At 49.9% G+C, this 15,133-nt stretch overlaps 1 protein-coding gene across 4 annotated transcripts in view; it reads left to right on the top strand.

Annotated features, from left to right (window-relative positions):
* Window positions 1–1,293: 1,293 nt before the first annotated feature.
* Window positions 1,294–15,133, top strand: part of TMEM40 (transmembrane protein 40) — a 35,779-nt gene continuing 21,939 nt past the window's right edge. For 2 of the 4 annotated variants that reach the window (XM_009444823.4, XM_016939882.3), the window contains exon 1: window positions 11,738–11,824. Coding sequence is in view for 2 of the 4 variants with exons in the window: in NM_001280299.1 (NP_001267228.1) it covers window positions 1,438–1,477 (40 nt within the window). In the remaining 2 variants the exon portion in view is untranslated. 4 annotated transcript variants of the gene reach the window in all.

Here is a 15,133-nt window from a genome sequence, read left to right as displayed (position 1 = left end):
AATGATCAATGATATTCATATATAATCATATCTAAGATCTATATCTAGTATAACTATTCTTGTTTATATTTTATTATACTGGAACAGCTCATGTCCTCGGTCTCTTGCCTCGGCACCTGGATGGCTTGCCGCCCACACATTATAACTTTTTAACTCACATCTTAAAAAAATTTTTCTTTTTTAATAATAATTACTATTTCATCTTCAACTTTTATTTTAAGTTCAGGGGTACATGCGCAGGATGTGCAGGTTTGTTACATAGGTAAACGTGTGCCATGGTGGTTTGCTGCACAGATCATCCCATCACCCAGGTATTAAGCCCAGCATCCATTAGCTATTCTTCCTGATGCTCTCCCTCTCCCTGCCAACAAGCAAAATAATTTATTTTTAAAGGAAACTTTATGTTACTACCCAAGACAGAAACCCAGTATTATCTGCCGTAAATTGAAAATAACTATTAAAAAAGACAAAATACCAGGAAAGTGGAACAAGGTTATTATTACATTCTAATTAGATAGAATTGTCTGCTGAAAATTAGAGTGTGTCTCCACAGAGATACATTCTAATACTTTATTAAAAGTGAGCATGGGCTCAAAATGGGCAAGGCGTGTTAAAAACACATTAACAGTACACAGAGACTTTCTCCTAGATGTAATAAGTCACCAATATGCAGTTTAAGTGAGCTAAGTTAATGTAACAACCCAATAAGGTAGGTACGATTGCTATCCCCATTTTATGGATGAGGAAACCAGAGCTCAGAGAGGTTAAGTAACTTTCTTGAGGTCAAACAGCTGGTAAGTCACAGTCAGGATCCAAATCCATGCTGTCTGGTTCCAGAGTCATAAACACCATGTTATTCTTAATCAGAAGGACCCAGACACGTTGAAAATGGAACTTGTTTCTGATTATGTGATTCAGTATTATTGGTGCTAACTATGATTATCTCCTGAACCACCAGGAATTAGAGGGGCTGACTTGGGGACACCCACTCCTATGGAGTAACTTCTAAGTCCCTTTCATAACCCACTCCTCTCGCCTCAGCTTCCCATCTCAGCTGGGACTGCAGGTACACGCCACCACTCCAGGCTAATGTTTTTTGAATTTTTTGTAGAGGCAAGGTCTTGCTATGTTGCCCAGGATGGCCTTGAACTCTTGGCCAGAATGAATCCTTTTGCCTTGGCCTCCCAAAGTGTTGGGATTACAGGTGTGAGCCCCTGCACCCTGCCCCAGCCTCATTTTATTACCCCTCCACTCACCTCCTGCTCCAGAAGGTGGAGCCTTTTTAAGTTGTTTAACTAAGGGTGGCTCCTGTTGAGAGGTGACAGCGTGTTGGCAGCCCTCGCTCGCTCTTGGCGCCTCCTCAGCCTCGGCGCCCACTCTGGCTGCACTTGAGGAGCCCTTCAGCCCGCTGCTGCACTGTGGGAGCCCCTTCCTGGGATGGCCGAGGCCGGAGCCGGCTCCCTCAGCCTTCTGGGAGGTATGGAGAGAAAGGCACGGGCGGGAACCGGGGCTGCGCGCAGCACTTGAGGGCCGGCTACAGTTCCGGGTGGTCTTGGGCCTGGTAGGCCCCGCACTTGGAGAGGCCCCGCCAGTCCCGGGCAGTGAGGGGCTTAGCACCCGGGACAGCAGCTGTGGAGGGTGCGCCGGGTACCCCAGCAGTGCCAGCCTACTGGCGCTGCGCTCGATTTCTCGCCGGGCCTCAGCTGCCTCCCTGAGAGGCAGGGATCAGGACCTGCAGTGCGCCTTGCCTGTGCCTCACCAGGCCGCGCCCCCCCGCCCCCCGCCGCTCCCCCCGCCCCCCGCCGCTCCCCCCGCCCCCCGCCGCTCCCCCCGCCCCCCGCCGCTCCCCCCGCCCCCCGCCGCTCCCCCCGCCCCCCGCCGCTCCCCCCGCCCCCCGCCGCTCCCCCCGCCCCCCGCCGCTCCCCCCGCCCCATCCCGGCCCCGCCCCACCCTGCCCCGCCGTGGGCTCCTGCAGGGCCGAGCCTCCCCAATGAGTGCTGCCCCCTGCTCCACGGCGCCCTGTCCCATGGACCGCCCAAGGGCTGAGGACTGTGGGCGCACAGCGCGGGACTGGCAGGCAGCTCCACCTGCGGCCTCCGGTGCGGGATCCACTGGGTGAAGCCAGCTGGGCTCCTGAGTCTAGTGTGGACTTGGAGAACCTTTATGTCTAGCTAAGGGATTGTAAATACACCAATCAGCACTCTGTATCTAGCTCAAGGTTTGTAAACACACCAATCAGCACCCTGTGTCTAGCTCAGGGTTTGTGGATGCACCAGTCGGCACTCTGTATCTAGCTAATCTGGTGGGGACTTGGAGAATCTTTATGTCTAGCTAAGGGATTGTGAATACACCAATCGGCACTCTGTGTCTAGCTCAGGGTTTGTAAATGCGCCAGTCTACGCTCTGTGTCTAGATGATCTGGTGGGGACTTGGAGAACCTTTATGTCTAGCTAATCAGCACTCTGTATCTAGCTAACTGCACCAATCAGCACTCTGTATCTAGCTAATCTAGTGGGGATGTGGAAAACTTTTGTGTCTAACTCAGGGATTGTAAATGCACCAATCAGCACCCTGTCAAAACGGACCAATCGGCTCTCTGTAAAATGACCAATCAGCAGGATGTGAGTGGGGCCACATAAGAGAATAAAAGCAGGCTGCCCCAGCCAGCAGTGGTAACCCGCTGGGGTCACCTTTCACACTGTGGAAGCTTTGTTGTTTTGCTCTTTGGGTCCACGCTGGCTTTATGTAGTTGTAACATTCACCACGAAGGTCTGCAGGCTCACTCCTGAGGCCAGCATAGACCACGAACCCACTGGGAGGAACGAACAACTCTAGACGCGTCGCCTTAAGAGCTATAACACTCACCGAGAAGGTCTGCAGCTTCATTCCTGAGCCAGCGAGACCATGAACCCACCAGAAGGAAGAAACTCCGAACACGCCGCTTTTAAGAACTGTAACACTGCAAGGGTCTGTGGCTTCATTCTTGAAGTCAGTGAGACCAAGAACCCACCAATTCCAGACACACTGTGGTCTCTGGCTGAGGGGCAATGATGGTCCTTAGTGTTCCATTCTGCTCTTGAGTCTGTAACTATGACACTTCCACAAGTTTTGCTTCCTGGACAAGCTATAAGGGGTGTGGAGACAGCAGCTGCACCATATTCCTCCCTAAAAGCTCCAGCTGTATGCTTGACACAAACTAGCCCCAGTAGGTCCTCAAGGTGAGACCAGGCCTTTGATCCTCCTTGCCTCTTTGTTAAGTCCAATAGTGCTGGGTGGTGAATCAGCCCTAGTCGTCCTGTTTTCCCATCCCCTTGGAGACCACCTTCTGGGGCCCCTGCTCAGAGCAAGCAGTGGAGTTCAGAGGAGTCTTGCCCATGCTGCTTTTGCCCTGCGAATGGAGAGCATTTCTGTCTAGCCAGGCCTGTAGGGACCCAGGGCTCAGATAAACTCCCATCTGATGGGTACGTTACTTCATTTCTCTCTTCACCCCAATTCTCTAATCTGCGGGTAAAACAGACCCTAAGGACCTCAGAGCTCATACTTGACCGTAGAGAAGGTGGACCGAAGCTCCTGACCTGCTACTTGCTCTCATCTCTTCTATCAATGCCATAGTCGCCTGGGAAAGAGGACATCTCCCGCCCTAACCATAGTTGTCCCCACTTGCTCTTCTCCAAGGAGAGCCTTTTCCCCCCTGCTGTCCTGGAGGCCAGATTTTTATTCCTCTGACCCATTGAATACATCTGATGACTCTATAGTCCTTCCCCTATAAAAGCCAGTATCAGGGCTGACAGGAAGGCACTGAAAAAATTTGGTAACTGACCCCCCAACTTTTACCACTAAATCATTGTGACCTCAAGCAAGTTACTTAACCTCCCCAGCTTCAAGGTGTCCCACAAAACTCATTCTCTAGTAGCTGCTCCAGGGTCAGATCTTCCCTCACCTGGAGGAAAGTGCATATTTTCTGGACATAGGGTCCTTTTTGGAGACTGGCCCTTCCCCAGGCGCAGACATCTCTCTCCTTTGGCTTCAGCAAGCTCAACTAGAGCTGTGGCTGTGTGGTGAGCATCCATCCAGGATGAGAGGGGAGGGAAAGGGAAGATCTCTCGTTCCACAAGGTGGCCTGATCACTAGGCCGAGGGTCAGGAGATCTGGGTCCTGGTCCCCCCTCTGCCCCTAAACTCCTTGTGCATTTGTGGGAAAGTCCTTTTACCCTCTAGACCTGTGTTTCTGCATCTGTGAACTGTCCTCAAGAATGCCTGTCCAGCTGGCCTCTCAGAGTCCTGTGAACTAGACAAGAGAATGACTGTTCAGCATTGTCAAAGGGTGGCCGATGGACTGGAGAAAATATTTGCAAACCACATAGCTGACAAAAGGTTACTATCTGCTATATATAAATAATCCTTTTTTTTTTTTTTGAGATGGAGTCTCGCTGTGTCGCCCAGGCTGGAGTGCAGTGGCACAATCTCGGCTCACTGCAAGCTCAGCCTCCTGGGTTCATGCCATTCTCCTGCCTCAGCCCCCCCGAGTAGCTGGGACTACAGGCACCTGCCACCACGCCTGGCTAATTTTTTGTATTTTTAGTAGAGACGGGGTTTCACTGTGTTAGCCAGGATGGTCTCGATCTCCTGACCTCGTGATCTGCCCTCCTCGGCCTCCCAAAGTGCTGGAATTACAGGTGTGAGCCACCGTGCCCGGCCCTGTATATGAATATTTATAGCAGTTTTATTCATAATAGACCCAAACTGGAAACAATCAGATGCCCCTCACTGGGTAAATGGCCAACGAACAGTTGCCTATCCACACCATAGAATCTGAACATCCACACTACTCTGCAATAACAAGGAACAAGCTGGCCAGGCACAGTGGCTCATGCCTGTAATCCCAGCACTTTGGGAGACTGAAGTGGGAGGATTGCTTGAGCCCAGGAGCTTAAGACCAGCCTGAACAACATGGCAAAACCCTCTTTCTATTAAAAGTACCAAAAAATTAGCCGGGCGCAGGTGGTGCACACCTGTAATCCCAGCTACTCAGTAGTCTAAGGTGGGAGAATTGCTTGAACCCGGGAGGTGGAGGTTGCAGTGAACAGAGATGGTGCCCACTGCACTTCAGCCTGGGCAACAGTGCAAGACCATGTCTCAAAAAAAAAGAGGCTGGGCGCAGTGGTTCACGCCTATAATCCCAGCACTTTGGGAGGTGGGCAGATGACGAGGTCAGGAGATCGAGACCATTCTGATTAACACGGTGAAACCCAGTCTCTACTAAAAACACAAAAAATTAGCTGGGCGTGGTGGCAGGCGCCTGTAGTCCCAGCTACTCAGGAGGCTGAGGCAGGAGAATGGCGTGAACCCAGGATGTGGGGAGCTTGGAGTGAGCCGAGATCGCGCCACTGCACTCCGGCCTGGGCAACAGAGCGAGACTCCGTCTCAAAAAAAAAAAAAAAAAGTAATCAAACAGCCATTTTTCGTTAGAACCCAAAGCAACCGTTTAGTGGACCTTCTTGTCTCTCTTCAAACAGATCTCTAGCGATGGTTTGTTTGTATTGCTGCCCTCCAGTGATTGTCAAACTGGGTTCTCTGGCACCCCTGGGCTCTTTGTTGGCACCCCAAGGGCTGCCTGCAAGGCCAAGGTGATGCTGGGCCAGTGTTCCCATCGACAGCCCATGGCTCCTACTTCAACCAGAAAAAAAAAAAATCCACTTTGATCAGATAAGATTTCTTAAATTTTATTTGTCAAAAGGATTTTTCTGCTTAAAATAAGATTGTTGAGTACAAATCACTAGTTTTGCACAAATCAGAATGAGCTAGGCTTGACTTTTCCTCTACTCCCTCTTTATTTTTTTTTAAAAATTTAACTTCAGGCCAGGCGCCGTGGCTCATGCCTGTAATCCCAGCACTTTAGGAGGCCAAGGGAGGTGGATTACTTGAGGTCAGGAGTTCAAGACCAGACTGGCTTGTCTCTGCTAAAAATACAAAAATTAGCCAGGCATGGTGGCAGGTGCCTGTAATCCCAGCTACTCGGGAGGCTGAGGCAGGAGAATTGCTTGAACCTGGGAGGCGGAGGTTGCAGTGAGCCGAGATCGCGCCACTGCACTCCACCCTGGGTGATAGAGTGAGACTCTGTCTCAAAAAAAAAACAAAAAACAAAACTTAAATATTAAAATATGTAAACCTGCCTCCTGGGTTTAACTTTAAATTAATTTTAACTTTAAGTTTAACTTTAGTCCTTGCCTTTTAAAGTAGGTGCAGGGACACAGGCATCTGAGGGTTAGGAGAGCCCTCAGGTAACCAGATCCAACTTTCTGCTTTCAGCCAAGGCAAGCTTTCATTATGCCCATTTTACAGGTGAAACAACTGAAGCCTGGAGGCCCAGGGTGAGTAAGGCTTAATCTAGTTTAGGAATCTTTTAAGCTTCATCTCAAATGGCATCAGCTACAGCCACTGTTTCTCTAAGACCATAGATTGCAAGGGTTCCAACGTGGACCAGAAGCTAACACTTCAAACATGGATTTAAGTGGCACATGCAGGAGCTTCCAAATCTGTGAATTAACTTGGAGTTTCTCCATGAAGGGATAGAAAGAGTCCCAGGTTTCAAGTCAGGGAGACTTGAGTGAAAATCCTGACTCAGCCACTTCCCAGCCATTTGACCTTGAGCACATCATTTAACCTTTCTGAACCTCATTTTTCTCATCCATGAAATGGACACAATACTCTCCAATTTAGAGTTCATTTAATAGATGCTTTAAGATGACTAAGACAGGTGCTGCCCTCACACACATCTTTCTGGTGACTAAAAATTCATGTAGCCGGGCACGGCAGCTCACACCTGTAATACCAACACTTTGGGAGGCTGAGGCGGGTGGATTATCTAAGGTCAGGAGTTCAAGACCAGCCTGGCCAACATGGTGAGACCCCCGTCTCTACTAAAAATACAAAAATTAGCCAGGTGTGGTGGGTGCCTGTAATCCCAGCTGCTTGGGAGGCTGAGGCAGGATAATCACTTGAAGCCGGGAGACGGAGGCTGCAGTGAGCCGAAATCACGCCACTGTACTTCAGCCTGGGCGACAGAGTGAGACTCTGTCTCAAAGAAATAAAATAAAAATAAAAATAAACCTCATGTAAAGAACCAGGCTCCTGGGTGCTCATAGTAGGTAAACATTCTTTTCTCCATACACCTACAGAGCATCGTTCTCAGACCTAGGAAGTCACTGGAGAGTTCCAATCAGCCTGAAGGATCCCACAGCCTCATCACAAGAACACCAAGGTATAGCAGGGGCTGACGTGTGCCAGGCGCTGCCTTGACCACTTTATATAAATATTCTCACCATGGATAGGGGCTGTGTCTCGCCATTTTTATGGATGGGGAGACTGAGGCTGAGCTGTCTAACTTGTCTCCAGAACACCCATGCCTGCTGAGTCAGGCAGGCCCCCGCTTGCAGTTCTGGAATTCAGGGAAGCTGGATGCCATGCTCAGCTGCTGAGCTGGCTCCCCCGGGCTGTCAGCTGTGCTCACAGGACAGTAGGAGGTTGTCCTATGAATCACCCCCTACACACAGGGCAATGAGGTCACCTCAGGATGGAGCTGAGCTGGGGCCTGCCTTACACTTCTGGCAGCTCTATCATGTCCCCTGAGATCTGCCCACAGCAAAGAGGTAGGAAACGCCCTGAGGTTCATCCATCCTGTACCAGGTACACACACAACCAGATGCTGTAGGAGGTGCAGAGAGGGAAACTAAGGCTCAGGGAGGGAATTACCTGAACTTGGGAGTAGGAGGCAAACAGAAGGTAATGAACAGTTTTTTTTGGAGCACCTACTATGTGCCAGGCATTTAAACCTTTTTTTTTTTTTTTTTTTTTTTTTTTGAGACAGAGTCTCACTCTGTCGCCCAGGCTGGAGTGCAGTGGCGCGATCTCGGCTCACTGCAAGCTCCGCCTCCCGGATTCACGCCATTCTCCTTCCTCGCCTCCCGAGTAGCTGGGACTACGGGAGCCCGCCACCACGCCCGGCTAATTTTTTGTATTTTTAGTAGAGACGGGGTTTCACCGTGTTAGCCAGGATGGTCTCCATCTCCTGACCTCGTGATCCACCTCAGCCTCCCAAAGTGCTGGGATTACAGGCGCGAGCCACCGCGCCCAGCTGCATTTAAATCTTTAAGTGGCAGGAAACATCACCCAGTCCAGTGGGGCTTATTTAAATACAGATTCTAGGTCCCACTCCTGGAGTTTCTGATTCAGGCCCGGGATGGGGTCTGAGAATTTGCATTTCTAAAAGGTTTCCAGGGGATGCTGTAGCAGCTGGTCCGGGGACTATATTTTGAAAATATCTAGTTCCACCTCCTTTCCTCTGCTTAGTGGTGGTCCTTAATTTTCTTCTTACATACCTCCAGAGACAGAGAACTCACTGTCTACTCAGTCAGCCTATTTCATGTCTAGATAGATCTTACTTTGAAGATATGAGCGTGTGTGCTTATGCTGAACTGAACACTCACTCTGTAGGCTCTCCCCTGTGGCCTCTGGACCACAATGGTCTCATTAGAAAGGAGCAATTGGAGAAGACAGACTTATAATTAGACCCGGGGTCCCCCTCACCCTCACAGTACTCCAGCCTCCGCCAGTTCTACCTCTAAATCCGCACCATCCAATATAGAAGTTCTGTAGCTCCTGAAAACTTAAAATTTAAAAAAATTTTCAGTAACTATGTTAAAAATAGTAAAACGAAGCAGGTGAAACTAATTTTAATAATATATCCAGACCAGGTGCCTTGGCTCATGCCTATAAATCCCAGCACTTTGGGAACCCAGGGCTGGAGAATCACTTGAGCCCAGGAGTTCAAGACCAGCCTGGGCAACACAGCAGACCCTTTCTCTACACAAAATTTTAAAAAGTAAAAGTTAACCGGGCATGGTGGTGCACACCTGTAGTCCCAGCTACTGGGGAGGCTGAGGTAGGAGGATCACTCGAACCCATTTCAAGGTTACCATGAGCTATGATTGTACCACTGTACTCCAGCCTGGGCAAGAGAACAAGATCCCGTCTCTACAAAATAATAATAATATATCCAAATATCATTTTAATAGATAATCAATACAAAAATTATTAATGATCTATTATACATATATATGTTGTATATATATATACATACATTTTTCATACCAAGTCTTTAAATCTAGTGTTATTTTACACTCACAGCACATTTCAATCCTGACCAGCCATGTGTCAAGGGCTCCATAACCACATGTGGCTGGTGGCTACTGTTCGGACAGCGGAGCTGTAAACTTCCCATGACCCTGTCCCTAGTCCCCATCTCCCCTGCATGGCTCATGCTCACCCAGATGCTGGATCCTCACAGCTGCTCCACCAGTCCACAATGCAGCAGCCAAATCCTTATCTTTTTTCTTTTCTTTTTCTTTTTTTTTTTTTTTTGAGATGAGATCTCACTCTGTTGCCATGGTTGGAGTGCAGTGGTGTCATCTCTGCTCACTGAAACCTCCACCTCCCAGGCTCAAGTGATCCTCCCACCTCAGCCTCCCGAGTAGCTGGGACCACTGGCATGCACCACCACACCCAGCTAATTTTTTGTATTTTCAGTAGAGATGGAGTTTCACCATGTTGGCCAGGCCGGTCTTGAACTCCTGGACTCAAGTGATTCACCTGCCTCGGCCTCCCAAAGTGCTGGGATTATAGGCGTGAGCCACGGCTCCCAGGCAAAATTCTTATCTTAAACGCAGGTTTGGTCATGTCCCTCTCAGGTGGCTCCCCATCCCTCTCAGGATGTCTGGCTGCTGAGGCCCTGCCTCTCTTGCTTCCTCCTCTCCCCTCTCCATCTCCAAGGCCCCCACTCTCTGGCTGTTCAGAATTATTTGCAGATCCTCCACACAATAGTGCTCCTCACCTCTAAGCCCTCACACATGGCTCCCTCTGCATGGAATATCCTTGGAACACTTCTTGGGCTAACCTTTCAGGTCACTCATTCATTCAACAGATGTATTGAGGGCCAGATGCAGTGGCTTACGCCTATAATCCAGAGCTTTAGGGGGCCAAGGCTGGAGGATCGCTTGAGGCTAGGAGTTCAAGACCAGCCTAACATAGCAAGATCTTGTCTCTACAAAAAATATAAAAATCAGCCAGGCGTGGGGGTGCATGCCTGTAGTCCCAGCTACTCAGCAGGCTGAGATGAGAGGATGGCTTGAGCCCAGGAGTTTGAGGGTGCAGTGAGTGATGATCGTGCCACTGCACTCCAGCATGGGCAACAGAGCGAGACACTGACTCAAAAAAAAAAAAAATTAGTGAGCACCTACTGTCAGACATGATCCTAGGTCCTGTAGCAAAGCAATACGTAATGAGGAAATAGACATAACAAGAAAATATGCAGCACAGCAGATGGTGAGCAGTGAAGCAGGCAGAGGGAAAGCTGGTGCGGGGTTACTACTTTAAGCAGGATGGTCAGATAAGGCTTCATGGAGTAGGTGACTTGTGAGGAGAGAGGGAGGGGCCAGGTGGCTTTCTAGGGGGAGAGCACTCCAGGCAGAGGGAACAGCCAGGGCAAAGGCCCTGAGGAGGGAGCCTACCCAGGGGAACTGGAACATGTTCCAGTGTTACTGGAGCAGAGTGAGGGAGGAAGTCATGGGAACCAAGGTCAGAGAGGGCCAGAGGTGTGGGGAAGATCTCGCAGGAGCTTGTAAGACCTTGGGTTTTACCCTGAGTGCAGTGGGAGTGTGGCAGCTGCTGAGCGGGGAGGGACATGAGCTGCTTTGGGTTTGAACAGGACCCCCTGGCTGCCTGGCTGATGAGAATAGCCAGGGGCGAGGCAGGGAGCAGGGAGCCCAGTGTTGACACTGCCTGGATCAAGGTGACAGTTGAGGAGTGGAGAGAAGGGGCTGAATTCAGGCTATACTGAAGGCAGGACCAACAGGATTTTCCAGATGGGTCAGATACAGAGTGTGAGAAAGCAAAGTGTCAAGATTTGGGGGCTGAGCTTAGGGTATGGAAGACCCCTCTTCAGGAAGTCCTCCTGGGGAGCCCACAGCTCCCTGGGCCTTGCCTGTTTCCCTCCAAGGCTGGGGGCTCCCGTGGTAGGACTTGTTTCCTGTCCTGCTGCCACAGTGCTGGATAAGTGAGAGGTGAGAGGTGGAGGCAAGCTGAGCTGGGGCCCTGCCCTCGGCTGTGTGAGGTCTGACACTGCTCCTCTCACCTCTCTAGGGACCTGTGTTTTCCCACTTGCACAAGGCGAGTGGGTGCTCTCCAAAAGTACTTCTAGCTGTAACCCAGTTTCCTCCCTAGGAGTGGGCACTGCCAGTCTCCTGAGCCCCCAGGCCCTCTCTCCTGCTCCCTGCCCAACCTCAGCCTCCTGGGAGCATTGGAATATCTTCCTTCCCCTCTGGGACGCGCAGGGCAGGTTGGGACACGTGGCTGGGGCCTGAGTCAGCCTCACCAATGTGGGTGGAGGGGGTACCTGGGACACGTCCCCTCCTTCCTTCCCAGAGCTTGGTACAGCCAAGGGTGGCACAGCTGCCCCCATTTCACTGTCTCCTGGAGTCTGAAGGCATGGCTGTGGCCCTGAGGCAGGGCCAGGCATGTAGCTGCCCCACCTGCCCCTCCGCAGTGTTGTAGGGAAGAGTCAAGTCAGACAGGAAGGCCTGGGGCTGATAGCACCAGCAGGAAGGCATGCCATCCCAGTGAGCGAGTGGGGCCCAGGGACAACGTCACGGTAGTCCCGCCCTCCTTGCTGTCACAGGTGCAGCCTGTCCTCTCCTTCCCCTGACCAGCCCAGCGTCCACACAGTCTACACAGAGCTCCCCTTGCTGCCCAGACAAGCTGAAGGACCACAGGTAATGGGACATGGGGCTGGGTGAGCAGTGGGGTGGAGTGTCAGCTTTTAAAGAAATCGGGAGAAAGAGTGTCCTCAATAGGCTTGATATTGTGTGGTTCCTTGGTGGACCTGGGTTTGAGTCCCAGCCCTGCATCTTCCTAGCTGTGTGAGAACCTGTCTCTACTTCAGGGGAGGATGACAAATATTCACCTTCCTGGGTTGTGTTGAGGTTTCCACCCGCCTATACTTGGCCATGGTAGGTGACCAGCTCCCAATTCTGTCACCAACTTGCTGCAAGACTTTCAGAAAAACCCTTGACCTTTCTGAGCCTCAGTTTCCCTACTTGTAAAATGAAGGGTCCAGCTAGATCTCTGAAGGCGCCTCACACCCTCACTGTTATGGAACCTAACAGCTTAGGAGGGGAGGGGATGTTCCCGCAAATGTCTCAGCCTCTGCACCACCATCAGTGACTACAGGCAGCTGCCCCTCTCTCTGCCCCTCCTGGAGGAAGCCACCCTGGGCTGCCAGCCAGGTTTGGGAGACTTGGAAGGAAGAAGTCAGCTGTCCTCTGCCTCCAGCTCAAAGGCACCCCCGGGGAGGATATGCCAGAGAGCTGGGCCATGGGGAGGGGGCCCTGCTGCCTGTCGGGGGCTGAGGCACAGGTGGTGTGGCCCAAGGGGAGGGGGGCTTGGCAGACCTCTCAGAGCTCCCCCCACCCACCCCCGTAGACTGTCATCCTTGTCCTAGAGCCACCTCTGCTCAGAGCACCCTGGCTTTTAGGCCTCAAGCCAACCTAGTTTCCTTTTAAGGGGGATGAGAATGATTATGGTCTTGTGCTTATTATTTTCTTCTGTTTTGTTAAGAAACTGCCCAGAAGAGTTCAGAGCCCTAACTAAGGAGTCAGGAGTGTGTGTTAGTGGGAGTGGTGGGGAGTGAACTCAAGCTAGTGTAGCCCTAGAGCACCAGGTTACTTTTGCTGGGAAATCCTCCTTGTGAAAAGGATCAGAGAGAGAGAGATCTCAAGTGCTGGCTGCACGTCAGGGACCATGCTGGGCCTGCCCTGCTCCCTGCCTTATTTCACTTTCACAACAATCCTGTGGGTGGAGTCTTTCCTTTTTCTTTCTTTCTTTTTTTTTTTTTTAAATAACAGATTTACTGAGATGTAATTCACTACTATAAAATTCACCCTTTAAAAGTGTATAATTCAGGGCCAGGCGCCATGGCTCACCTATGTAATCCCATTACTTTGGGAGGCTGAGGCGGGTGGATCACTTTGAGGTCAGGAGTTCGAGACCAGCCTGGCCAACATGGTAAAACCCCGTCTCTACTAAAAATACAAAAATTAGCCAGGCATGGTGATGCGCACCTGTAATTCCAGCTTTTCCATTTTTGGCTGTTATGTGTAATGCTGCTATAAACATTCATTACAAGTCTTTGTTCGGATATAGGTTGTCAATTCTGTTGCGAATATACTAGGGATTGGAATTGCTGGGTCAGGTAGTAAATCTTTTTTAACCTCTTGAGGAGCTGACAAACTGTTTTCCAAAGTGACCACCATTTTACAATCTGACCAGCAATGTATGAGGGCTCCAGTTTCTTTGCACCCTCACCAATACTTGTTAGTGTCTGTATGTCTTATGGTAAGCCACCCTAGTGGGTGTGAAGGAGTATCCCATGGTGGTTTTGATTTGCACTTCCCTAATGACTAATGATGTGGAGCATCTTTTTTTTTTTTTTTTGAGACGGAGTTTCACTCTTGTTGCCCAGGCTGGAGTGCAATGGTGCGATCTCAGCTCACCACAACCTCTGCCTCCTGGGTTCAAGTGATTCTCCTGCCTCAGCCTCCCGAGTAGCTGGGATTACAGGCACCTGCCACCATGCCCAGCTAATTTTGTATTTTTAGAAGAGATGGGGTTTCTCCATGTTGGCCAGCCTGGTCTCGAACTCCCGACCTCAGGTGATCCGCCCGCCTCAGCTTCCCAAAGTGCTGGGATTACAGGCATGAGCCACCGCACCCAGCGATGTGAAGCATCTTTCTATGTGCTATTGACTATTTCTGTGTCTTCTTTCGAGAAATGTCTATTCGAATCCTCTGTCCGTTTTTAAACTGGATTATTTGTCACTGTATGTTGAGTTGTAGGCATGCCCATTTTTCCAACTAAGGATTCTGAAGCTCTGAGAATGGATGTGACACGCTCCAGGTCTCAGAGTCAGTGAGGGGTAGAGGCAGGAACTGAAGATCTAGGTCTGTCTGATGTTCAAGAGAACTGACAAGCTCTTGTGCTGGATGCTACTTTTTTGTTTCTTATTGTCAGTTGTGTGTGTGTATGTGTGTGTGTGAGAGAGAGAGTGTGTATATGTGTGGTGTGTGTTGTGAGAGACAGAGTGTGTGTGTGTGTGAGAGAGAGAAAGAGATAGAGAGAGAGAGAGAGAGAGGGAGGTGGGTAGAAACAGAGAGAGAGAAAGATGGGAAAGAAAGAAACAGAGACTGAGATTCCAGGCTGTGGGAGAAGGGACCCGCCCGGCTCTGTCTAGCTGGGCACCCACCTTGGTGCTTTGGTGTTTGACTCAACACTACACCAAGTTAGGACGATGCGAGCCAGGGAAAGAATTTTATGAGTTTTAGGTTTCTTCCTATTAATCTTCAAATGTGTCAGTGGAGCCTCAAAAAAGTTTTATGGAAGGCAAACTCCCCCTCTAGTTTTCCTTGTCCCTAAATCTGGAACAAATTATCTGATTAGACCCAAAAACCCCAAACCAGGACCAGCATCCCCTAGTATCTAGCTTGGTCTGAGGATCTAGAGCAGCACTCATCTAACTTTTTGATTGCACAATCTTCTCAAGAAGAATGCTGTGGGCACCCCCAGCATATACATATGCATAGATATGTACATGTATATACAAGTATGGTGGCCGTTAGCTGATGTCTCAGGGCCAGTGTACGCCCAGAATGAATTTCAATCACCAATGATAGTGGGTGGAAATCCACCTTTCAAATCGTTTCTCATTATTATTTCAGGAACTCAAATACGATTGTATTTGAGTTTGAGTTTGTATTTGTTTCTCGTTATTATTGTGTATTTTGAGTTTGTGTTTATTTCTCATTATTTCAGGAACTCAAATACACAGGAAACAGTTGTTTCATGTGTCAGACTCCTTTCCATTGCTCTTTCCAATGTGCTCATGCAGCTAAACTAAGAGTAAGGACAAGTCTGTCCCACACTTTTCCTGTTGCTTGTTTGTACTTTCATGATTAGGGTTATCTCCATCCGCTGTTTCTTTGCAGAGACTCTTTGAAGTCACTTGTCAACAAGAAGGGGGCTGATTC

Source organism: Pan troglodytes, chromosome 2 (genome assembly GCF_028858775.2).
Source record: "Pan troglodytes isolate AG18354 chromosome 2, NHGRI_mPanTro3-v2.0_pri, whole genome shotgun sequence".
NCBI lineage: Eukaryota > Metazoa > Chordata > Mammalia > Primates > Hominidae > Pan > Pan troglodytes.
This window is presented reverse-complemented; position numbering and strand designations above follow the sequence as displayed.